The sequence below is a fragment of the Pan paniscus genome, chromosome 13 (genome assembly GCF_029289425.2).
Source record: "Pan paniscus chromosome 13, NHGRI_mPanPan1-v2.0_pri, whole genome shotgun sequence".
In the NCBI taxonomy this organism is placed as follows: Eukaryota; Metazoa; Chordata; class Mammalia; order Primates; family Hominidae; genus Pan; species Pan paniscus.
Window position 1 is genome coordinate 44371466 of NC_073262.2, and position 27731 is coordinate 44399196.

At 39.3% G+C, this 27731-nt stretch overlaps 1 protein-coding gene across 2 annotated transcripts in view; it reads right to left on the reverse strand.

The window, feature by feature from the left end:
- Positions 1–897: 897 nt before the first annotated feature.
- Positions 898–27731, reverse strand: part of LOC100996057 (POTE ankyrin domain family member E) — a 60494-nt gene continuing 33660 nt past the window's right edge. For both annotated transcript variants that reach the window (XM_063595354.1, XM_055109357.2), the window contains 6 exons: positions 25448–25518; positions 20087–20157; positions 18351–18395; positions 17820–18004; positions 9085–9205; positions 898–7577 (listed from right to left, as the gene is read on the reverse strand). In XM_063595354.1, coding sequence (XP_063451424.1) covers positions 6249–7577; positions 9085–9205; positions 17820–18004; positions 18351–18395; positions 20087–20157; positions 25448–25518 — 1822 coding nt within the window. In that variant the 3' untranslated portion in view covers positions 898–6248. The remainder of the gene's footprint in view (positions 7578–9084; positions 9206–17819; positions 18005–18350; positions 18396–20086; positions 20158–25447; positions 25519–27731) is intronic.

Consider the following 27731-nt stretch of genomic DNA (forward strand, 5'->3'; position numbering starts at 1 on the left):
GTCTTGAGGAGGACTTTATGTTCAAGTGCAGAAAGCAGCCAGAATTGCCACCCAGGGGACTCGGCCTTCTGTGGTCTGCACTGCCATACGAGCTCTGAGGCATGGACTGGTGACATCTGCTTTATAGAAAAATTAAGATCCATTAAACAGTTAAACGTGCCATCTGATTTTCCTCAGGCCTCTGCTCCATCAGCCCTCAGGAGGCAGCTACTCAGGCTCTCGTAACCTGGCCATCCCTGCTTCCTTCTGTGGGTGAGGTTGGTGGCTAGGCCACCTGGTCCAGGCGCACCCTTGCAGAGGTGGCTGGTTGCTCTCTGAGCCAGCCTGGCCTTGCCTGGCATGCACAGGCCCCAGGTACCAACACGCTGCTCCGAGTGAGCTTGCCCTGCCTTGACACAAATTCTAAGTCTGGCCACGGCCACAGAAGGCCAAGTCCCCTGGGTGGTAATCCTGGCTGTTTTCTGCACTTGAACATAAAGTCCTCCTCAAGATGGCCTGTGGTCTGCCTCTTGGCAACCAAGAAGCTCACAGTGCCATACCATCCCTGAGGCACGGACTGGAGCCCTAAAGGCAGTGCACAACCTGGTCTTGAGCCTGCTGCTCATTTCCTCTATGTGGCTCCATTTATATCATAGTTATTCACTGATGCTTGTGCATGCCGGGCAAGGCCAAGCTGGCTCAAAGAGCAACCAGCCACATCTGTAAGGGTCCACTTGGAGCAGATGGAACAGCCACCAACCTCACCCACTCAAGGAAGTAGGGAATGCGTGTTTTTACCATGCATTTCAATACAAGTACATTTCCCCTGAGGTTGGTGGCCTACATTTTCTTCTAGGTTTTTTGCTTTTAGGTCTTATGTTTAATTCTTTTATCCTTCTTAAGTTAATTTTTGTATAAAGTGTAAGGAAGTGGCCCAGTTTCAGTTTGCTGCATGTGGCTAGACAGTTTTCCTAACACCATTTATTAAATAGGCAATCCTTTCCCCAGTGCTTACCTTTGTCAGTTTTGTCAAAGATCTGGTCGTTTTACATGTGTGGTGCCATTTCTGTGGCCTCTGTTCTATTCCATTGGTCTATATACCTGGTTTGGTACCAGTACCATGCTGTTTCCGTTACTGTGACCTTGTAGAATAGTTTCAAGTCAGGTACTGTGATGCCTCCAGCTTTGTTCTTTTTGCTTAGGATTGTCTTGGCTATGTCTTTTTGGTTCCATATGAAATTTCAAGTAGTTTTTCTAATTTTGTGAAGAAAGTCAATGGTAGCTTGATGGGGATAGCACTGAATCTGTAAATCACTTTGGGTGGTATGGCACTCAGGCACAGAAATGTCCTTGTGTTAGGCAATACCATTCAGGACATAGGCATGGGCAGAGACTTCATCACTACAACACCAAAAGCAATGGCAACAAAAGCCAAAATTGACAAATGGGATCTAATTAAGCTAAAGTGTGTCTGCAGAGCAAAAGAAACTATCATCAGAGTGAACAGGCAACCCACAGAATGGGAGAAAATTTTTGCAATCTATCCATCTGACAAAGGGCTAATATGCAGAATCTACAAAGAACTTAAACAAATTTACAAGAAAAAAAAACAACCCCATCAAAAAATGGGCAAAACATATGAACAGACACTTCCCAAATAAGACATTTATGCAGCTAAAGAACATGTGAAGCAAACCACATCATCACCGGTCATTAGAGAAATGGAAATCAAAACCACAATGAGATACAATCTCACACCACTTAGAATGGCCAACATTAAAAGATAAGGAAACAACAGATGTTGGAGAGAACGTGGAGAAACAGGAATGCTTTTACACTCTTGGTGGTAGTATAAATTAGTTCATCCATTGTGGAAGACAGTGTGACAATTCCTCAAGGATCTACAACTAGAAATACATTTAAACTAGCAATCCCATTACTGGGTATATTCTGAAAAAATAATAAATCATTCTAATATAAAGACACATGCACACGTATGTTTAATGCGGCACAGTTCACAACAGCAAACACTTGGAACCAACCCAAATGCCCATCAATGATAGACTGGATAATGTGGCATATATACACTATGGAATGCTATGCACCCATAAAAAAGGATGAGTTCATGTCCTTTGCAGGGACATGGATGAAGCTGGAAATCATCATTCTCAGCAAACTAACACAAGAACAGAAAACCAAACACCTCATGTTCTCACTCGTAGGTGGGAACTGAACAATAACACATGGACACAGGAAGGAGAACATAACACACTGTTGTGGGGTGGGGGAGGAGGGAGAGATAGCATTAGGAGATATACCTAATGTTAAATGACGAGTTAATGTGTGCAGCACACCAACATGGCACATGTATACATATGTAACAATCCTGCACGTTGTGCACATGTACCCTAAAACTTAAAGTATAATAATAAAATTTAAAAGTTAAAAAAAAGTTTTTAAAAATTTCCAACTGGATTTTTTTTTTTGGTTTTTTGTTTTTTGTGGGTTTTTTTTTGGGTTTTTTTGGTTTTTTGTTTTTTGTTTTGTTTTTTGTTTTTGTTTTTTTTGCAGCCACAGGGGTTTTAGCCAATTCAGATGACTTGCTCCCCACAATTTGGAACATTCCTTTGGATTTGACGAAGTCAGGAAGAGATGGGAGAAAAATGAAACAACAATAAAACTCCAAACATAAACAAAAAGAGTTAGGCAAAACAAACAAACACACAATTCATATGATTAACTGAGTGTTCTAATGGTAAGGAGGAATTAAAAGCAGCTGGTGGGTAATCTTAAATTTTAGTCATTAAGGAAAAATTTTAAGACAAAACTCTAATTCAGCTACTTACCTGGAAATAAGGCTCAGACTGGGTGATCATTCTCTGCCATCTTAGAAGCTGGAAAAACTTACACTCACCTTCCCTGTCAGAAGCAAGCTGAAACTCAGGAAAGGAGGTGCCTGATCTCCTTTGTCATGGAAGCAGGAAAACTTGCCTTCCTTGATGGAAATGAGTAAAATGTTCAAAAAAGGAGTTGTACAGCAAAATCAACCTTACATCTCAACCAAATTTTGGGAGATCAGGGACTCTCTGAAGGGGAGAAGCTCCACAACCTCAGCAAATTATCCTATTGCTTTGGGCAATAAAAATAGCCCAGGTTGGTATCAAGCAATAATGAGATTTATCAAAGGTCAGGACCACCTTTGTAATGTCCTTCTCTTTTTTTATCTTTATTGGTATAGTCTGTTTTGTCAGAAACTGGGAGTGCAACACCTTTTTTCTGTTTTCCATTTGCTTGAAATATTTTTCTCCATTCCTTTATTTTGAGCCAATGTATGGCACTGCACATGAGATGGGTTGCTTGAAGATGGCATATTACAGTGGGTCTTGGTTCTTTACCCAGCTTGCCCCGTGTCTTTCAATGGGAGCATTTAGCCCATTTACATTTAAGGTTAGTAATGGTATGTGTGGATTTGATCCTGTCGTCATGCTGTCAGCTGGTTATTTTGCAGACTTACATATGTGGTTGGTTTTTAGCATCATTGGACTGTGTACTTCAGTGTGTTTTTGTAGTGGCAGGTGATGATCTTTTCTTTCCATATTTAGTGCTTCCTTCGGGAGCTCTCGTAAGGTAGATCTGGTGATACCAAATTCCCTCAGCATTTGCTTGTCTGAAAAGGATCTTATTTCTCCTTCACTTATGATGCTTAATTTTGCTGGACATGAAATTCTAGGCTGAAATTTCTTTTCTTTAATGGCAGTTGATGTGGGTTGGGGTGTGTGCTGCACTCCCGTGTGCTCTCAGGGCAAGTAAAGCAAAACCCACCCGTGTAAACACACACAGCAAAGTGATTTAGGAAGTTTCCAAATAAAGGGCTGCCGTACGGAGAGGCAATGTGCAGGCTGCTGCGTGACTGTAGGGGCCACCTTGCTGCAGCTCTCCACTGATATGGTACAGTCCACTAGCATGGAAGCTATGGTGTGGGCATCTAAGAGTGCCCCATAAGCAGGTGTGGCCAGGCTGGGGCCATGGGAGAGGCGAGCAGACTAAGGAGTGCTGAGATCAGACCAGCCCCATCTCAAGTGCAAGACTGCCCAGCCTCCAGAGATCAGGTCTCAGAGGAGAACTCTCTCAAAAGTGAACCCCCAGCACAGCACAGCTGCTCTACACAAACGTGGCTAGACTTCTTTTTTTAAGCAAGTCTCCTTTTTTTAAAAAGGGAACTCTCGGACCTGATCTCTGCTGGGCAATCTTGCACATGAGATGTGGCTGGTATGACCTCAGCATTCCTAAAGTGCTGGGATAAAGTGTCTCACAAGGGCAAGTGGACCCTAGAGAGATAGCCATCCCTGACCTCTGGGCTCCACATCACCTGACTTGCTGCTCCACCACTTTGCTTGTTTCCTGGGTGCTCCATCCCAGAGACATGTGAGTTAGCAATCACTTAGTGTAATCAGCCCAGGATGGAGGGTCTGTGCTGTGGGCCCAAGCCAGGGTTCCCTGTCTGGTGGTGAGTAGTGGAGGGTGTGTGGTACCCGTGGGAGATGGACTGGCTTGTTCTTTGGGTCAACTGCAGCTTATTGGAGGTGTTGATAGGGCACTTAGGGTCTTTGCTCCGTTGCATCTTCTGAGGGTAGCAAGGGCAGTTCCACTGCAGAGGCAGTGGCAGAAAGGATTTCATTTGCTCCTGGAAGCTCTGTCCCAGGAACTGCAGAGTTGCTACTGGCTTGATAGCTCCAGTGGTGGGCTGGCTAGAGACCCAGGCCAGGAGGATCTGCCCATCAAGTAGAGAGTCTGGCCACTTTTCTGTAGGGCTGCTGTGGTCCAGAGAACAGCAGTCAAGGTAGCCAGAGAACCGGGTTGAAAGACTTCACCCGCTGACTAGAAATGTGGTCAGGGACTGACGTAAACAAGAGTCTGGCCACGTTTTTGTAGCGTGGCTGTGCTGTGCTGAGGTACCTCTTCCACCCCTTGTCAGCTTGGGCTCTCCAAAGCCTGCAGGCCAGAATGGCTAGTCACCGAAAGAGCAAAGGTGGGGGCCTGCCCCTCTCCGGGAGCTCTGTCCCAGGAACATTTCACATTTCCATTGGCCAAGGAATGCTGGTGGGGGTAGCTGGAGGCCCCAGTTGGGAGGTCCTGTCCAGTGAGGTGGAACAGGATGAGGGGCCTGCTTACAGAAGCAGTCTGGCCATGATTTGGTAAAGCAGCTATGCTGTGCTGTGGGATCTCTTCTGTCCCTCGTCGGTTTGTACTCTCCAAAGCCCGCAGGCTGGAATGACTAAGTTGCCTGAATGGGAAAGATGGCGGCCTGCCCCGTCTTTTCTCTCAGAGTTTTATCTTGTTTCATGGAGCTTAATTTTTAGCCTGTTGATTTTACTGTCTACATTAGACTTGTTGAGAAAGAATCTGTTCTCTTTTAGGTGAGATAAATGAGAATTCATTGTCTTCCGTAAATAAACCTGTTCATGTCTTGTTCTCTGGAAAGAAGTCTCTTTCAGCTATCTGACTTTGGTCACAATCATGTAGAGCAGTAGCCAGTCTACAATGACGTAATTGAATTTCCATTTCCAGTGTTTCCTCGTTATGTCTTACATTGTCCAGTTCAGAACTGAGCATTTTATTCTCAGTTGTCAACATGCTAAGCTGTCCACTGTACTGAAATACTGTGCTTCCTCAATTTTTTTTAAGGTGTGCACTTTTATCCAACTCTCCTCAAGTCAGAGTACAGGTAAGCCCTGGCTGCCTCCAGCCACTCTCAGGGAGACCGAAAGCCTTCATACACCCCAAGTTGGGGTACAAAAGAGGGGGGCCACGAAGGCTGATTATTCAAAATAAAACAAAATTAAAAAGTATTAAGGCGAAGATTCAAAAAATTTTGCATTATGTAATTTGCACAAAAGCAATGCTATCACCACCCCTGTGTGAAATAGGGAGAAGACTGGGTCATTCTCCTTAGAGAGAAGTGGGGTGGCTTTTAGCAGGGCAAGGGGCTTCATGAAACAATGCGTCTCACAATATTTGGAATGACTATTGAAAAGAAGAACAATGTACAATCAAAGTCCTCGGCCACATTGCAGAACTTTGGAGGAAGCTCCCTCCAACCGACTGCTGTCACCTTCACCATTCCGGTTTTTAAATCCTGAGTCAAGCCAATAAAAAACAAAACAAAAAATGAAACAAGGAAACAAATAAAGCCATGCCAATCTCATGTTGTTTTCTGAGAAGTTTGGTTTTGTCAAGAAAGGGTGTAACGCAACTAAGTCAGAGTCCACCTAGAAGCATTTGCGGTGGACAATGGAGGGGCCTGACTCATCATACTCCTGCTTGCTGATCCACATCTGCTGGAAGGTGGACAGCGAGGCCAGGATGGAGCCACCGACCCACACGGAGTACTTGCGCTTGGGAGGAGCAATGATCTTGATCTTCATCATGCTAGGCGCCAGGGCAGCGATCTCCTTCTGCATTCTGTGGGCCATGCCAGGGTACATGGTGGTGCCGCCAGACAGCACTGTGTTGGTGTACAGGTCTTTGCGGATGTCCACATCAGACTTCATGATGGAGTTGAAGGTAGTTTCATGGATGCCACAGGATTCCATGCCCAGGAAGCAAGGCTGGAAGAGCGCCTCGGGGCAGCGGAACCGCTCGTTGCCGATGGTGATGACCTGGCCATCGGGCAGCTCGTAGCTCTTCTCTAGGGAGGAGCTGGAGGCCGCCGTGGCCATCTCCTGCTCGAAGTCCAGGGCAACATAGCACAGCTTCTCTTTGATGTCACGCACGATTTCCCGCTCGGCCATGGTGGTAAACCTATAGCCACGCTCGGTGAGGATCTTCATGAGGTAGTCAGTCAGTTCCCGCCCAGCCAGGTCTAGGCGCAGGGTGGCATGGGGGAGGGCATTCCCCTCATAGATGGGCACAGTGTGGGTGACCCCGTCACCAGAGTCCATCACGATGCCAGTAGTACGGCCAGAGGTGTACAGGGACAGCACGGCCTGGATGGCCACGTACATGGCTGGGGTGTTGAAGGTCTCAAACATGATCTGGGTCATCTTCTCGCGGTTGGCCTTGGGGTTCAGGGGGGCCTCGGTCAGCAGGATGGGGTGCTCCTCGGGAGCCACACGCAGCTCGTTGTAGAAGGTGTGGTGCCAGATCTTCTCCATGTCATCCCAGTTGGTGATGATGCCGTGTTCCATGGGGTACTTCAGGGTCAGGATGCCTCTCTTGCTCTGGGCCTCCTTGCCCACATAGGACTCCTTCTGATGCATGCCCCCCATCATGCCCTGGTGCCTGGGGTGCCCCACGATGGAAGGGAAGACAGCCCGGGGGGCATCGTCGCCTGCAAAGCCGGCCTTGCACATGCCAGAGCCGTTGTCAATGACGAGCACGGCGGTATCATCATCCATGGTGAGCTCATTCAATTGTAGAGCCTTTAAAAGATTATCATTCTTTTTTTTCACACTTTCAACTTCCTCCAAATATTTCTTTTCTCTTAGCTGGCTCTGATGTTTCATTGTGTCTAGCTCCAGTCTTAGCATGGCAATTTCTTCCTGCAACGTACTATTTTCATGCAAGAGGTCTTTTTCTTTCTTACAACTAAGAGAAAGCTAAGTAAACAAAGAGAACTTTTAGTTAGCACTCAATAGATTGACATATCATGATTTCTTCTGAAATTAAAAAATAACATGTATCTGTATAATGAAAGAATCCCCATAGTGGATATTTAACTGGAAAAAAATTGGACAAAACTTCAAACCTAATAAGAGTGTAAATTCCTCCAGTGATTTATTTTTCATCATCTTTAAATAAATATTTAAACTTTTAGGAATCTGCTCCTAAATTCCTAAAAGTTTAAATATTTATTTAAAGACGATGAAAAATAAACCACTAGAGGATTTTTAAGAATCTCAGAATTTAAAAAGCCTTTTTCTGAGTTACAAAAAAACCCAGAGGCATAAAATATAAGATTAATAATTTGACTATATTTTTAAGATTAGGTTTACACTCTGATATCTAACCTATCAACCACACCATCCTAAGAGCCTTAGCTATGCATATATTTGGACAGAAGCAATTTCTCAAAGTTCTTTAAGTTTCTTTTACTGAAGAACGTTTTACCGATATTCTACATTTCTAATATTTCTATACTCAGTTATAAGAATTACATTTATTTATAACTGTCAAATCTAAGCACTGTACCCTTCCACACTGTACACATCTGTATCTAGGCATTGCACTTCTACATACAATACTGAACTCATTTAAGATCGCGATTCTTAAAAGGAGAGGTCAAAAAACATACACAGATGCAGGATTTTCCCCAGGTCTGCTGATGCTACTTCTAGTGATCCTCCACAAAACCACAGTTACTTCTGTGGTGTAAATATATAAATACAAAAGAAACCTTTTGTTTCAAAATATGAATGGTAAATAAGATACAACTTATAGAGATTTTCTTAGAAATCATGAGATTATTTGCCATTGCGGTAACTTTTATTTCCTCTTTATAATGTTTGAAACAGTAGTAATGGTGAAATAGGGGAAATATACTGAACTATTTCTCCAGAAACAAAATACTTATCAATAAATTATTACTAAATGTGTATCATGGCATGTCATTGTTTTCAAACCTCTTTACATTGAAATGAGAAACTACTTGGAGCAAACTGTTCCTCTCTGCAAAAGTAAAGATAATGGTATCCACAACGTGGCCTCTGACCCAGCTATACATTTCCTACTTTCTTATCAGTGAAAATAATCAATTGACTTCTCTATTAACATTTTTTAAAAAACTAATGTCCAAAAACAAGAAAATCTGTTTTCAGTAGCAAAACTTATTTCTGATGTGGAAAGATCATCAATTCTTATGAAAAACATCAAATACTTCTCCTTTGGATTGAGGCCATTGTGCAGGTCACTACTCAACTGTTGCAGGCAAATGAAGGTGAATTAAGAACATGGCTTTATCCTATACGTATGTATATAGATATATGACAAAGGATATATAGAATATATACACACATATATGACTTAAAAATCCTTTATATTTCCAAAATACAGTTCTTTAAAATATACACACATATAAAAACATTTGAAAATAACTAAAGAAAATACCTCAGAATTCATTTTTTCAACCACTTCTATCTGCTTTTCTTCATGAATCAGAATCTCATCGTGTAATATTCCAGTGTTCTGTTCTTCACAAAATTGCTTCTGAGTATCATTTTGTTCGTCACTAGAAGAAATTTTAATTTTCATGAAATACTGGAGCTGTCCCTAAAATGATGTACAGGGCAAGATGGCGCCATCAGATGTCATTCACACAATGCATATCTGCACATTATTCCAAGACAAGGCAAAGGGGTCTCACATCTGTTAACCAGGTGTCCCCAACCATGCTGGCACCAGGGACTGGTTTTGTGGAAGATAATTTTTCCAGGAACCTGAGGTGGGGGATGGTTCCAGGATGATTCAAGTATATTACATTCATTGTGCACTTTATTTCTATTATTATTAATATATAATGAAATAATTATATCTCACCAAAATGCAGAATCAGTGGGAGCCCTGAGCTTGTTTTCCTGCAACTAGATGGTCCCATTTGGGGGTGACGGAAGATGGTGACAGATCAGAAAGGCATTCGATTCTCATAAGGAGTGAACAACCTATATCCCCCTGCAAGAGCAGCTTACAACAGGGTTCAGGTCACACTCAGGACAATCTAATGCCACCGCTGATCTGACAGGAGGAGGAGCTCGGGCGGTAATGTGAGCGACAGAGAGTGACTGTAAACAGATGAAGCTTCACTTGCTCACCTGCCTCTAACCTCCTGCTGTGTGGCCCAGGTCCTAACAGGCCAGGGACTGCTAATGGTCTGTGTCCTATAACCCATACTTTTTATGTTTATTTTTTGGAAACACTTTCTACTTATATTCTTGATTCCTATGTATTTTGTAAACAACTTAGAAATTCCTTTTAGAACAAGACAGGGTCTAATATTATGTTTTTAACATAGGACTTTGAAATAATTTTATCTGTGTATGAGAGAGAGATGTGAAAAAAACTCATCGTTAAGCACTTTCCATTTTACTTTTATTTCATGCATATTAAGAATAAAACTGGGAAGTCCTAGGCAGAGCAATTGGGCAAGAGAAATAAAGGGCATCCAAATTGGAAAAGAGGAAGTCAAACTATCTCTTCACCAATGATATTATCCTATACCTAGAAAACCCTAAAGACTCCTACAAAACACTCCTAGATTTGATACATGAATTCAGTAAAGTCTCGGAGGTTACAAAATAAATGAATACCAATCAGTAGCACCACTATACACCAACTACAACCAAGCTGAGAGTTCATATCAACAATCCAATCCCTTTTACAGTGGCTGCAAAAAAGTGTGAAGTACCTAGGAATATACTTAATGAAAAAAGTGAGTGATCTATATAAAGATAACTGGAAAACACCACCAAAGAAAATAACAGATGACACAAACAAATGAAAATACATCCTATGTTCATGGACTGAAAGAACTGATATACTGAAAATGACCATAGTGCCCAAAGCAGTCCACACATTCTATACAATACCTACCAAAGTACCAATGTCATTCTTCACAGAATTATTTTAAAATGCTGACATTCATGTAGAACCACAAAAGAGCCTGAACAGCAACAGAAATACCAAGCAAAAGGAACAAATATGTTGGCATCACATTACCTGACTTCAAATGATACTCTAAGGCCACAATAACAGAAACAGCGTGGTACTCGTATAAAAACAGATACATAGATCAACAGAACAGAACAGACAACTCAGAAATAAAGCCACTACAACCAAGTGAACTCTGAGCAAGGATACAAAAACATACACTGGAGGAAGTACAGGTTATTCAATAAATGGTGCTGGGAAAAAAAGATAGCCACATGTTGAAGAATGAAACTGGATCTCTATCTCTCACCATATACAAAAATTAATTCAAGATGGATGAAAGGCCTAAACCTAAGACCTGAAAACACTGGCCTAAGCAAAGGATTTATGAGGAAGACCCTAAAAGCAAATCCAACAAAAATGAAAATAAATAAATCAGACCTGATTAAACTAAAAAGCTTCAGCACAGCAAAAGAAATAATCATCAGAGTAAAACAACAACTTATACAATGGGAAAATTTTGAAAATTATGACGCTAACAAAGGACTAATATCTATAACCTACAAGAAAAACAAATCAACAGGAAAAACGCAAATAATTCCATTGGAAAGTGGCCAAATTACATGAATAGACATTTCTCAAAAGAAGATGTACAAACGGTAAACAAGCATATAAAAACATGCTAAATATCTCTAATCATCAGGGAAATGTACAATAAAACCACAGTGAGATATCACCTCACTGCAGCCAGAATGGCCACTATTAGAAATCAAAAAAACAACAAATGTTGGCGTAGATGCGGTGAAAAGACAACAGTGATACACTGCTGGTGGGAATGCAAATTCATACAAATCTATGGAAAACAGTATGGAGAGTTCTCAAAGAACTAAAAGTAGATCCTACCATTTTATCCAGCATTCTCATTTCCAGATATCTAGACAAAATAAAAGAAATCGTACTCTCAAAAGGACACCCGCACACATATGTTTACTGCAGCACAATTCGCAATATGCAAAGATATGGAATCAACCAGTGTCCATCAACTGATGAGTGGAATAAAGAAAATGGACGTATATACATATATATATCTCACATCACATATATGTATCATATATATGTATGTGTGTATATACACTCACACATATACATATGTACATAGCTGAGACTGGGTAATTCACACACATACATACCTGAGACTAGGTAATTCATAAAGGAAAGAGGATTAATTGATTCACAGTTACGCATGGCTGGGGAGGCCTCAGGAAACTTAACAACCATGGTAGAAGGGGAAGGGGAAGCAGGCACCTTCTTCGTAAGGCGGCAGGAGAGAGAGAAGAGAGAAGTGAAGCGCAAAGAGCCCCTTATGAAACCGTCAGCTCTTGTGAGGACTCACTCACTATCACAAGAACAGCATGGAGGAAACCGACCCTATGAGCCAATCACCTCCCAGCTGGTCTTTCCTCAACACCTGGGAATTACAATTTGACATGAGATTTGCATAGAAACACAAAGCCAAACTATTGGGGGGGGGATCCTTATTTTTAAAATATCTAAATGTCATTATTTATAATTCAAAATAGCAATTTTTATTACTTATGATTTTGTTTGAAAATAAAATGATCTCGTAAATTTTCTTCACTTTTAACCTATTCAGTCAAAATATAGAAAAAGCTAGATTTGCCAGCAGAAAATTGTAACAACTTTTTAATGAGATAAAAATGTGTAACAATATCACTATTATTGTACAGAGAAAAAAGTGAACAAGAAAAGAAATTTAAAAAGACACAATATGACTATCATATACATACATGAACTGACAAAGAGACTAAAATCTCCTACTGGAGATTATGTTAGGACTTGAGCAAAAGCTTCTAAAAATACCAAAAACAAAAACAAAACAATTATTTTTAAGAAATAAATTATACAGAGAACTCTTCTGGTTAAGATGATGTATCAAAAAAAAAAATCTTCCTGAGAGCTATTATTAACCAAGTCATCATAACCAAAACTTTAAATCCACAATTCTGGAATATTAAAAAGTTTCTTTTTGAACATAGCTAATGGAAGGCAACTTTTGAACAGAAAATTGCTGGTTAAAGTTGACTCAAACTTAGGAAAGAATTGACCTGTAGCCATGGTAACAAGAAGCCAGCCAGAGCCAGTTCAAAATCTAGTCAATCGATCAATGACCACTGGCCTTGCTCACCAACCAATATCAGTGTGAGCAGCTTGCTTCTGAAAGACAGCCAAGCAGCAACAGCTGCTCCATCAGAATAGACAGTGCCTGACCAGTATAGTCTTACTATCGGAAGCAAAAAATTCCAACTGTCTTTTTATTTCAAATACCGAAGGTCCATAATCCCTTGGAAAGAATTTGTGAGTCCATTACATTTACCACCCTAAAAAAAATAAAATACTAGTGGCTGGATGTGGTGGCTTACACCTGTAATCCACCCAGCACTTTCTGAGGATGAGGTGGGTGGACTGCCTGAGGTCAGGAGTTCAAGACCAGCCTGACAAACAGGATGAAACCCCGTCTCTACTAAAAATACAAAAATTAGCCGGGTGTCATGGCACGCACCTGTAATCCCAGCTCCTCAGGGGGCTGAGGCAGGAGAATCGCCTGAACCCAGGAGGCAGAGGTTGCAGTGAGCCGAGGTCACACCACTGCACTGCAGCCTGGGTGACAGAGTGAGACTCTGTCTCTAAATAAATAAGATACCAGTAAAGTTTGTAATTTCTCTAACTCATTTTACCATAATTGCAATTATCATGATTACCAGTAAAAGAATAGTGAATAACCACAATATTGGGCTTTTCTCCCTAAGTGAAAAAATATTAATATAAAGAATGTAGCTTATTATAAAAAGCTGAAAGAATTTTTAAAATACATATAATTACCAGGCAAAATTGTTAAAATGAACCTTGTCAAACATTTTTTAAGTGAGAATCAATCAAACAATATACCCGGGATAAACTCCATTCATTCATTTAATACCTATTTATTAGGTAGCTACGTCTGATAGGCTAGGCCTTTTTCTAGGAAGTGAGGATATGGTAATGAACAATAAAAACCCTATTCATGAGAGTGAGATAAACACACAATAACAACAGACAGATACGGCAAAATACACAGTACGTTAGAGGAGAAAAACTAAAGCAGGAAAATGAAATCTTTATGTGTTTGATGGGAAGGGTGGTGGGAAAGTTGGGATGGCCAGAAAAGTCCCTGCTGAGAAAGAGGATTTTTCTTTAATACAAAGAAACTTTTATTTGTACATCAAAGACTCTAAAAAATGATGATGTTAACAGAGTTGATGTCAAGACACAAATAGGTTTGAAGTTAGAGATGATAAATCACTTTGTTTCATTGAACCTTCCCTAAATTACGTGAGAGAGCATCCCTGGTATGTTCCCAATTGAATCTCAAGCCTGACGCATCCTGATGATACAATCCTAATTCCTTTCTGTTAGTCCTCATTATCTCTCTTTTTTTTCATTTTCTTCATTTTCTCTGGGCTACGAATTGTGCTGGTACATGGTTCTTCCTCAGGAAGTGGTTATTCCTTAATGGGTTTCTTTTTACCCTTTTTCTTCTTCTTAGAAAGGGGATTTTAAGTAAAGAGCTGAAGTAATGGAAACAGTAAGCTAGAAGAATATCTGGGGAAAAAGCATTCCAGACACAGGGAACTGCTAAGTGCAGAGGTGTGCCTGGAGTTTTTAAGCACTAGGGATAGGTCAGGAATAGCAACAAGTTCAGTGTGGCTGAAACACAGCAATAGAGATAAGAAACAGAAGTTTCAGCAGGAGAGGTAACATGCCAGATGGTTTACTGCCTTTCAGTTATTAGGAGGAACTCTGCCACATACTCAGAGTGAAATGGGAGGCAATCAGAAGGGCTGGGGCAGAGGAATGACAACATTTGACTTATGTTTTAAATACATCCACTGAGATAAGAATTGATGAAAGGGGAAGTTTTTAAAAACCAGGACTATCAATTCCCAGTCTATGACACTCATCTAAACTGCAGATGACGGTGGCTCAGATGTACAAGATAGACTGGCCTCTGGATATATTCTTCAGATAGACCTGACAAGATTTACTGAGAGATTTAGATGTGAAGTGTCAGGACAGAGAGAAAGATCAGTCAAGAATGACACTGAGGTTTTTGGCAGAGCAACTGGAAGAGTTGCTGTTAACCAAAGTAGGAAAGACTACATGAGGTGTAGATTTCAGGAAGGACATCAGTAGCCCAATTTTGGATCTGACAAGTGTGTGATACCCAACAGCTAATCAAACAGAGATGTCAAGTAGGTGGGATGATATAGAGATCTGGAATTAAGGAAAGAGATCTAAGTTGGAGACATACGTTTGGAAATCACTAGCATATACACAGTAGAAAAAGTCACGAGGGGCCAGGCACGGTGGCTCACGCCTGTAATCCCAACATGTCACGAGGCCAAGGCGGGCAGATCACCTGATGTCAGGAGTTTCAGACCAGCCTGGCCAACACGGGGAAAGCTGTCTCTACTAAAAATACAAAAATTAGCCAGGCATGGTGTCGCACACCTGTAATCCCAGCTACTCAGGAGGCTGAGGCAAGAGAAGTGCTGGAACTCATGAGGCAGAGGTTGCAATGAGCCAAGATCATGCCACTGAACTCCAGCCTGGGGGACAAAGCGAGACTCAGTCTTAAAAAAAAAAAAAAAAAAAAAAAAAAAAAAAAACCTATGAGAAAGAAGATTGAGGACTGAGCCATGAGAAACAACAATGTCCAAAAGGAGAAAGATGAGGAGCAGCAAGCAAAACAGACCATGATAAATGGACTAGAAAGGCAGGAGGAAAAGCCTGAGGGAGTGAGGTCCTGAAAGCCAAGTGAAGATGCCATTAGGGAGGAGATGCCCTCCATTGGCTCAAATATTGCTGACAGATGAAATGAGGTGTAAGAAAAATGCCTAGATTTAGTACAGAAAAAAATTAGTGATAATCTTGAGGAAAAACAACTCTGGAGGAGTGCTGAAATTGAAGACTTACCGGCATTGAGATCAAGAGTGAATGGAAAGAAAATTTGAGTTCATGAGTGTAGACAGTTCTTTAAGGACAACATACTTAACACTCATGACTGAGAATGATGTAATTTTCATCCACAGTCATGGAAAAGTGATAGACAAGAAATAGTAGCTTCCAAATTTTACATACCAGGTGGAGTTTTCAAATTTTATGTAACAATTATATATTCTAAAGGTTATAAAAATTATACACATATGGCATTTAGAAATGTCAGACCAAGGTTTTAAAGGCCCTTTGAACATTTCTAGATTACATAAGCTGATTATCATTTTGTTCATGCTTATACATAAAGACCAAGAAATACTAAAACTCTCAAGGAGAATATTTCTTGCTGATAAAAATCAGCCAATTCTAGGACAGTTGACACTCATCAAATATACGAAGTAATTGATCACAGTAAAATACTGAGTTCTATTAACAGGAATAAAGTGGGAGAAATGCAGAAAATAATCTTATTTTATAAATGTAGTTTTCAAAATCATATGAGGTCACTGGAAAAATATGGTGAGGTGAATACTGAAATATATCCTTTTCTCAAAGGGAGGATAATGTCACACATGCAGGGCACTTTTACAAATAAAAGTCACTGCATTAGCAGCACCTTCCTTTTAGCACAAGGGTCAGCAAATAAGCACCTGTGGGCCAAATCCAGCCCACTGCCCGTTTTTGTAAGTCAAGTATCTTGGAACACAGACATGCTTATTCACTTTACAGTCCATAGTGTCAGTTAGCTGGGTGTGATGTTGCACAGCTGTGGTCTCAGCTAGTAGAGAGGCTGATGTGGGAGGATCACTAGAGCCCAGAAAGTCGAGGCTGCAGTGAGCCATGATCACACAACTGCACTCCAGCCTGGGAAACAGAGTGAGACCCTGTCTCAAGAAAATAAATATATGCAGTCCAAAAAGCCTAAAATATTTACTAACTAGCTCTTTGCAGAAAAAGCTGGCCAACTCCTGGTTTAGTAGATCAAAGATTCTTTGATATATTTTAATAAAAGTTTTACCAAATATACTGAAATGTTTATATTAAATATAGATCCCCATGTACAATCCCTTGGCAATATTCAGATTGAGGGTCCAATATTTCAGCACTCAGGCACTGACAACAAAAATTTAGTAACTAGCAATCTTGTTGCTAACAAGGTACAGTGTCAATGTAGCATGTAGCTTCCATTTGCAACACAGCAGATACTACAAGAATTTTAACAAGAATTCTTAAGATGTGTCATCAAACTAAATGTTTTAAATACATTTTAATTGTGAAATAATCAGTATACCCTAGATCTAACCTCATTTTTTAAAAATGGTTGCATAATACATTATTTTGGGGATATGGAAATTGAGCTATTTCCTATTGATAAGGAATTAGACTAGCTCCAAATTTTTTACATAATAATACTATAATAAATGTCCTTATACATAAGTATACATATAACATATCTATACAAATATCCTTTACATGTATTACATATGCTTACTCTGTTATATATGTGTGTGTGAATATGCTACTCAATTAATGTTCAAAATGTATTTACCAACAGCATATGAAATGTCTTTTTCAATGAAACCATTTCTCCTGCAGCAACACGGATGGAGCTGGAGGCCATTATCCTAAGCAAACTAATGCAGGAACAGAAAATCAAATGCCACATATTCTTACTCATTAGTGGGAACTAAACATGAGAACTCATGGACACAAAGAGGAGAATAACAGACACTGGGGCCTACTTGAGGGTGGAGCGTGGCAGGAGGGAGACGACCAAAAAACTACCTTTCGAGTATTTTGTTTATTATGTGGCTGGTGAAATAATCTGTACCCCAAACCTCCATGATACAGTTTACCTATATAATAAACCTGCACATGTACCCCGAAGCTAAAATAAAAGTTCACTGAAAAGAGAAGAAAATGCCTTTTCCCTCATATTTGCCAATACTGGTTATTTTTCAAATAAATTAATGACTGGAAAAAAACGGTAACTGATTGTTTGCTGATTTTCATTTTTCTGATTAACAGGCAAGGCTGAATATCCTAATAAAAGTATAAAATTTGTTCATCATGAATATTAGCCCAAATTAGGATTAGTTTGACAGCACAAAGTTACCTCCTGTTCAATGTTGCCATAGGCTTACCTGTGATACTCTTCATTCTCAGTGTCAGGAAATTGCTGGCTTTCAGGTGTTCTGCTCTTCCTTGGAGGAATTAATCCATCATCACCATTGCCAGCAGTGGCACCATTAGTCAGGTTTTCTGGGAATCCGACATGAGTACTTCCCTGCTTCTTCATTTCTTCTTTGATAGCCATAAAATTTTCTAGCTGGAAAATACACAGAATAAGAAATTATCTACTTTAGGCACATTATCTATTGATAATCAGACTAAAACCAAGAAAGATAAAATAATTGGTCTAAAGCTCCTAAAGTGGCATTACCTAGCATTTTATGGCACCATTCGGGATTATTCCATAATAATGAAATAATAGCTCTAGGGTTTGCACCTCTTTAAAATTCAATGTACAGAATTCTGAGTTAACTATTAAATTTTTCACTGATGATTTATGCTACTTACATGATAGATCATGTACGCCTACATTTACTACACTTTGTTAAACAACATAATGTAAAAATCTAATTCAACACAAACATTTGAATATAAAGGTATACCTCTCTATCACCATCCTTATTTACTTCTGGTTCTTGAGATCTTTTCTGCAGATGTAAAAACAGAAGGTTAATTTGCTTGTTGTATTTCTGTGACATTTCCTCTTTTGGAGTGCATGTTTTTAAAATAATTTTATTCTTAAGTAATCAAGTATGGACAATAAAAATTAGAAAGTAATTAAAATTAAACTGTTAAAAGAAATAAATAATAATTAAAATTAAGAATTAACTTTTTAATCTATGTTTAGCTACTGCCACATCACTGGCTTCTAACATGTGAAAAATAATTCACCTTAGACAAAGGGAGAAGAAAAACATGAACCAGCAAACTTAACTTTCTCACTATTTGTTTGGACTAAATTTAATTTGTTATGTGTTAAATCTACCAAAAATGAATCAGCAGATGATCTGTAGTGTTCCAAAATCTTCCTCACTTGAAAAGAGTTTACCTCATGAAACCCTAACTAGTGAGCACCTACAGTGCACTGAAGTGCTTTTTTAAAAGATTCCTAACTGGATTGTAGGCACCCTTTAAACTATTAGGAGCCGAAATCAACACCAAACAGAAAGAAATGCAAATTCTCACATTTTAATTGAAATTATATACTGTCATATGATAGTGTTATGTATCCAGATTATCTGCTTAAGTCCAGTTCTAATATATTCAAATGTGTACTAATGATAGCAGATAAAATTTTTTAATCTGTACTGATTTTCTGCAACTGAAATAAATTAGAATGTTATTGTGTTTGTGCACTAACACACCAAAGGTCCCATTCTGCAAGATATGGTTCTTGTAATAGGCAGTTAGGTTGCTTTTATGACCTGGTTCCCTCCCTGAACAGAAACACTGAGGTCAACGAGAGACCACAAGGCAGGATATGTCCTTAACCTTGGTATCAGTGACTGACAATATAAAACTGTGGATTTTCAATCACAGGCCATGATTACTCTTTAACCATGAATCCAGCTCAGGGAATCAGTGTTACATTGTTCATAATTCCTATTGCTTAATAATATGATTCAATCATTGATGTTACTTTCTTTATCATGTTAGGGTGTTGTAAAAATAAAAGAACAAACAAAGTTCTGAAATTTGTTTTTGCCTCTATTCCAAAAGGAGAGATTAGCTATAAGCTAATCAAGAAGGCAGATAAGAATATTTTAAAATAAGAGTATTTTAAATTTTATAGTGGGTTATGTTGAAGTTAAATATCAAATATTAAATTAGAATCTATTGATTCTTCTGTTAATAAGGTTGCTGATTTTATTACAATAAATTTTAAGAATCTATTGAAATATATATATATATATATATATATTTTCAGATGGAGTCTCGCTCTGTCACCCAGGCTGGAGTGTAGTGGTGGATGTCGGCTCACTGCAAGCTCCCTCTCCTGGGTTCATGCCATTCTCCTGCCTCAGCCTCCCGAGTAGCTGGGACTACAGGCACCCGCCACCACGCCCAGCTAAGTTTTTGTATTTTTACTAGAGACGGGGTTTCACTATGTTAGCCAGGATGGTCTCGATCTCCAGACCTCGTGATCCACCTGCCTCAGCCTCTCAAAGTGCTGGGATTACAGGCGTGAGCCACCTTGCCTGGCCAAAAGATTCTTAAAAAAAAATCTACTGATTCTCAAAGCCTAGTCTGAAAGGTAATTTCATTTGGACTATCTAATATTATTAAGGCAAAAAAAACACAACATTAAACAAAAGTTTAAATTTAAAAGTTTCCATGCCTCTGGCTGGCCATTTTCACTGTCTTTAAGCCTTTGTGACTCTTCCTCTGATGTCAGCTTTAAGTCTTGTTCTGTTGAAAAATCCATATATTCAGTTAAAATCAACCACTTAGAACAGTTAAAAACTATTGCCTTTTAAAAACAGATTTGAGACATTTCATTTCATAAATTGAGTGTTTCATCTTTTGTGAAATTGTCATTTAAGAAATAATTCTCAAAAACTTCAAAAACCCACTTGGGGAGATACCAGATGTCACCAGATTGAAGACAAACAAACATGTCAAAAATTCCCTCACAAATTCATCCACCCAACATCCATGAACAAAACCACCAGAAACACAGCTTTAAAATACAGTAGAAACATATAAGGTGACACAGTGTACTGTTCTCCACTTCCTAATAGTACCTTATAAATGATTTCCAAAATCACTGCTGACACCTTTACTAGTGTACAACATCTTCCTAATATCTAAAATGTTTCCCTCCACTATTCTGACAAATTTATTTTCTTTTTTTCTTTTTTCTTTTTTTTTTTTTTTATGAGCCAGGGTCTTCCTCTGTCACCAGGCTGGAATGCAGTGGCGTGATCAGCTCACTGCAACCTCCGCCTCCCTGGTTCAAGTGATTCTCCTGCTTCAGTCTCCTGAGTAACTGTGATTACAGGCAACCACCACCACACCCAGCTGATTTTTGTATTTTTAGTAGAGATGGGGTTTCACCATTGGACAGGATGGTCTCGATCTCCTGACCTCGTGATCCCCTCTGAAAGTGCTGGGATTACAGGTGTGAGCCACCACACCTGGCCTTATTTTCATCTTTTGAAACAATGCTATGTGAAGTCTTCCTTGATTCTGCATGTCTTTCCCCAAATAAACAGGTACCTCCTTCCTTGAGGCTGCCTTAGTACTTTACTGATTTTTCTACTGCATCTTTACCACCTAAACTGTACATTATTCCTCCACATGTCTGTCCCCTCTGCTCCAAGACTGCAGGGGAGAGTCCTGCACATCATCTTTGTAAAAACAGTCTTTGTTTTACTCAGAAATATTTTATTGAGTCCTGCTAAATACATGCTAGGCATTAGGGTTTAAAAACAATTAAAATGAAGCATGTCAGGGATGGCTTTTCTAGAACACATGCCCAAGCAGAGACTTAAATATTGAGACTAGCCAGATTAAAAGTGGTAGAGGGCAGGAAAGGGTGACAGCATGCCACGCAGCAGCAAGAGCGGGAGCGAGGCCTGAAAGAGTGAAAGTATTTGCCGACAATAGAAGGATGAGTGAGTAGGGCATTGCCAGCAGCTCAGTAATGCCAGAGACAGGGCACACAGGGAAAAGGGCTAAAGATGGAGAGTGGGGCAGAAGTCAGATTATGAAAGCCTTATGTGTAATTTTAAGATGCTTGGACATTAATGTTCAAAAGTGGTCCCGGATCCTATCTGCATTTAGATATAGATCATTTCAATGTCAAAACCAATATTCCTAGTGAACAATTATTCATTAAGACAAGGTGACAGATAGCTCATGTGGACACAGCTGACATGATACAATGTAGCAAATCCTAAACAATTCTCATGAACACTTGGAAAGTCAGTTCTATAATAAAGTCATACAAATTATAATAAATCAGTAAATATTTGGTTTGGGAAGATGCTTTGTAAAGTTATAGTGCATATGAATACAATTAACAGTCGTGAATTCAGAGCTGTGAAAATAAATCAAAGAAACCACATTGTGTTTGAGTCAGCAATCTTTAGATTTCTATCCAGTCTTCCCATCCAGTCCATAAATTCTAAGTATAATCCTGGTACTCACTCTCAAGTTTACGTTAAATACTATCCCATACAAAAAAACACTCTTTCTCTTACTTCTTTTCATTATGTCCTGCTAAAAAATTCTGATTGGCTGCAGGCGACAAGAGGGAAAAACACAAAGCACATTTGGCAGAAAATGATTATTTAGAAGTCAGAACTATGACATGAAGTCAAGCAGGGCACTCTAGGACCGAATTTGCTGTGCTGCCTTCATACGCTCCTTGCTCTTTCTTTTCTGGCAGCTGTGACTCACACAGGTCATGGAGAGTATCATTCCCTAAGAGGAACAACTCTGATATTCATCTTTATCTATTAAGTTCATCTGTCCCAATTCTGTGTTCTGTGGATGCTGACTTTCTGTCACGGACGGTGATGCACATGGACATTTATTACTGACTTTCAGATTCTTGGATCTTTGACAAGTCTTATTAGTGAGAGTCAAACTAGTAGGATGTGAGTTATAAATGCTGATTATCCAATTACCTACTCAAAATATCCTACACGAATATTCCATTAAACATGCATAGAAAAAAATTAGTCATTCCTGCTGACCTGCTGCTCTTTGCTCTTCTGTATTCACCAGAAAATTTCCTACTCCTCCCTCATGTCCAGGTTAAATACTAGTGTACAATCTGGAAACCTGTACATCATCTGAGATTTCTCTCTGTCCCGCAAGCCTTTCTCATTCAATTATCACTAAATCATATTGACTATACCTCTCTTCTGCCTCTGTTTTATATTCCCACTGCCACTGGGAACACAAACACTTACAAAATGACTTCTATTTAAAAGAAAACTGCCAACTATTAATGTTATTTCTTACAGGAAAAAAAATTAAGCAAAACAAGTGAAAAAGGCATAACAAAGGCCAACATAGTAAAATGAGTAACTGAGATTTCTAACATTATTTATTTCACCATGGATGGGTGAAAACCTTATAATACATTGATGCTACTCCAAGGATGTGTGACATGGAAACTATAGCTGACTACTGCAAAAGCTTCCTTTGTCTCCTGGTTTCTTTGCATGATTATCTCCCATCAATCCCAGGAAAGTATAGGCCACAGGCCAAATCCAATCTGCATTATGGTTTTGTAAATAAAGTTTTATAGGAGCTCAGTCATGCCTGTTTGCTTACATATAATCATGGTGGCTTTCACACTACAACAGCAGACAACAGCACGGTTAAGTAGATATGACAGAGACCACATTGTCTAAAATATTTCCCACCTGGTCCTTTAAAGAAAAAGCCTGCTAACCCATTTTACACCATAACCAGAATGCCTTAATACTCAAATTTAATCTTGTGACTCCCCTGCTCAAATTTCTCCAATGAGCCCCTCCAGCACACATTGTTGGCTCCCTATCAATAGCCATTCCTCATTCTTTCTGGCAGAAAAAACATAAGTCTATTGGGATATTTAATATCCCAATCCCCCTCCTCAGCCTCAGAAACAGAAATGTTTATTCTAAGCTAATCAGGTATTCACCTTCCCAGTGCCTGGTTTGGGAATGAGCATGTGGTGTGACCCAGCCAATGAAATGTTACAGGAAGCCCCTTGCATGCTTCTAAGTTTTCTCCCTGTTTAAAAGACACACGTGAAGAAAAGCAGCCCTTGCGATGTTGTGTTGTGAGAACAAGATGTTTGGAGCTGCTGCGGATTAGCCAACCACGAAAGGAGATGTGAATAAAACACTGTCAACAGCACAGCTGAAAGAGGGACAGGTGGGATCCTAGGATATCAATGAACAAAAAAACAACTCTGGTTCCTACTGTTTTAGCCACTGCTCATCTAGTATTTGCAGTCCAAAGCATTCTACCTGGTAAATTCCCATGGCCCACAGGATAAGAGCTACTCATTTCTATAGTATTAAAAAGTCTATCATAAACTTGCCTTAGCTAAGTATTCACCTCACTCCCAACCTCTGGTGTCTCACACTTTTGGTAATAGCAAAAGTGAACTGCTCAGAAACCCTGCCATGTTCACTCAAGCATCTTGTCTTCTGCACTTGCTGCTCTTCCTCCCAAACGGGCAATCTCATTAGATGTTCCTTCTGGCAAACACACAATCTCACTCCATGTTCCTTCTGCCAAATGTCATTCTTCTGCTTCTTTCCCTGAAAAATTCTTCTCACTCTGCATGCTTACATTAAATCCTGCCTCCTTTCTTTCTAAAGCTTTCACTCCTCATCACATATGTCTGGCACATAATCAATATCACATATAATAAATCATAATTATAAGATTCCAGTGGGCATCTAGCACACAGTAAGCACTGAATAAAGCAGCAAAATAATAAAAATGACAATGATAATAATAACAAGCTCCTGTCTGTGTTTTTGTGTTCTGTAGCCTTAGAAAAACTGCTTAGTATTTAAAAGACATTTGACAGTTATTTGTTAAGTGGACAAGTGAAAACATAAATAAAAATGTTTTCTTTGTAAATTCTGTTGAAAAACCACAGAAATGAAATACAAACACTTCTGTTGTGAGCACCTTAAAGATTAAAACTACATCTATTCCATCTTTGTCTCCTGCAACTTATAAAACCTAACTTACAGAAGCTCTTTGATAAATAGGTAGCTAAATTAAAGGTGTCCTCATACAGTTTGGATTGTACCATGTATTAGGTGTCCACATCCAGGTAGCATACTAGCATTTTTGTTACTGTGAAACATTTTTATATTTTTATTATAATCTGCGACCCTTGCATTGGGCAAATTGTACATTATGACAATCTTTTGGCAAATGGTAGCAGAGCACCTTCTTCTAACAAAATTACTGTTATCATGACAATTAACCAGCCGGTGCAAGAACACCTCTTGTTCCAACAAAGTAAATGCATCTCTTTCAACTTCAAAATAGGAGGAATGAAGTCAGTAATAGTGAGACCTTGTTGGCACAAGCATATGTAACATGACCTGTGCTTCACTGTTCTTTTGTGAACAAACATTCCTTACTTTTACTTTTTAAATCTATGGTAGGACCTCCCAGAGCAGGGCTCCACAACTCCCAGGCCACAGACTGGTACCAATCCATGGTCTGTTAGGAACCACGCCACACAGGAGGAGGTACGCAAGCCAGGGAAGCTTCATCTGTATTTACAGCCACTCCTTATGGCTCATATTACAGCCTCTACTCTGCCTCCAGTCAGATCAGTGATAGCATTAGATACTCATTGGAGCATGAACCCTGTTGTGAACTGCCCATCTGAGGGATCTAGGTTGTGTGCTTCCTATGAGAATCTAATGCCTGATGATCTGTCATTGTCTCACTTTGCCCCCAGAAGGGACCATCTAGTTGCAGAAAAATAAGCTCAGAGCTTCCACTGATTCTACATTATGGTAAGTTGTATAATTATTTTATTATATATTACAATGTAATAATAATATAAAGTAGCACAATAAGTGTAATGTGACTGAACAATCCTGAAACCATCCCCACCTTCCCCCAGCCCATGGAAAGATTGTCTTCCACAAAACCGGTCCCTGGTGCCAAAAAGATTGTGGACAACTGACCTAAAGTAATTCACTATCACAAGTCTTACCTGGGTTGCTGTTTTCAGAAGAGTATTTTGGCATCTGTTTTTCTTTGTAGTCAGAAAGTAATTCACAAATTCTATGTATAAAAATATAACAAATAAAATTACTATTTTAAAATACTGATCTGGAAACTTACCAAATGTAAAATTCTTAGAGTATTTCAAACAATATCAGAATATCAGAACTTAACAGTATTATCCCATCCACTTATGCGTACGTTCTACAAACTTCGCATGAAGCTTCTAATTAAAGAAGAAAAAAAAGTAAGATGAAATACTCATAAATTGAGGGCACTGTGACCCAGTAAATTAACTTGCATTAGCCTGACATAATAGAAAGTGTCCCAACTCTAAATAAGTCCTAGCTCCATAATGAACAGCTATTTGCTCTTGAACAAGCTGCTTCTCTTAGGTTCAATGTCTTCTTCTACAAAGTGAGGACTATGCTGCCTTATTTTACTAGGTTGTTATAATGATTTAACAAGATAACATTTTTTTAAATGCTCAAAGAAATAGTAAAACAATGGAATAATTTGTTCCTAAACTTTATGACTGAAATTATCTTGGAATCCCAAATAAAACCCAGTGCGAATTTTGTTCATAGGTTCTAATATGCAAATGTTGTAGTTTTCAGGAAATGTTATTAAGTCCTAATTTTGCTTCTTAGTTATCCTACTCTTTATGGCTTATAATTCAGGGCATCTCAACTATGTCATAGTTTGTAACTAAATTTTTTCATAAATATCTCGTTAAAGTAGATAATGTGATTGTCCACTATTACGGAGTTGATCAATCACGCCAAGGGCAGAAAAACCAACGGATGTTAAGACCTGACTTGGACCAACGATCCTTCTCTACAGACTCAAACTCTCAGCCAGATGTTTGTTACGATGATGCTTTATATACATGTTCATCTCCAGCTGACATGGGAGATGAAAACCCTACTTTTATTTTTGTTTAGGTTCCACGAAGAAGTTGTAAGTTGGCATTCTCTAATTTTTAACATACATACTAACAATATATTTTGTACACAACACCCCACACGTTATTTGGCTCTGGTGTCATCTCACAGACCACCTTACATGACTATTTTTATTGCGCAAATCACAATTTCAATGTTTTTGTGGCACCCATTCTGCTTTGATTCACACCATTTCCTTAAAGCTACTCAGCAAACAGTCAAATGACCTTCCAGTGACTGCGCAAAATATAGAATGCTTCAAAAATTTGTGTGGCCGCCTTATGCAAGGGCCAGCTCCTTGGGAGGCTGAGGCAGGAGAAATGCATGAACCCACATTGCAATGAACTGAGATCGCGCCACTGCACTCCAGCCTGGGCGATACAGCGAGACTCCATCTCAAAAAAATAAAATAAAATAGTAAAGTTTGCAATTCCTCTGACTCAGTTTACCATAATTACAATTATGATTACTATTAAAGAATAAATAGTGAATAACCACAATATTGGGCTTTTCTCCCTAAATAAAAAAATTAATATAAAGAATGTAGCTTATTACAAAGAGCCAAAACGATTTTAAAAATGCAGACAATTACCAGGCAAAACTGTTAGAAAGAACCATGTCAAACTTTTTTTTTTTTTGAGACGGAGTCTTGCTCTGTCACCCAGGCTGGAGTGCAGTGGCACGATCTCGGCTCACTGCAAGCTCCGCCTCCCGGGTTCATGCCATTCTCCTGCCTCAGCCTCCATAGCAGCTGGGACTACAGGCGCATGCTGCCACACCCGGTTAATTTTTTTGTATTTTTAGTAGAGACGGGGTTTCACTGTTCTCCATCTCCTGACCTCGTGATCCGCCTGCCTCGGCCTCCCAAAGTGCTGTGATTACAGGTGTGAGACACCATGCCCGACCGACGTCAAACATTTTTAAAGTGAGAATCAATCAAACAATATACACAGGATAAACTCCATTCACTTATTTAATAAGTATTTATTAGGTAGCTACATCCAATATGCTAAGCCTTTTTCTAAGCAGTGAAGATATGGTAGTGAAAAATAAAAACCCTATTCATGACAGTGAGAAAAACACACAATAACAACAGACAGATAAGGCAAAATATACGGTATGTTAGAGGAGAAAAACTAAAGCAGGAAAATGAAATGTTTATGTGTTTGAGGGGGAGGGTGGTGGGAAAGTTGAGATGGCCAGAAGAGTCTCTGCTGAGAAAGGTTTTTCTAATACAAAAAACCTTTTAATTGTATATCAAAGACTCTAAGAAACGATGACATAAGGTTAACAGCGTTGATGTCAAGATACAAATAGGTTTGAAGTTAG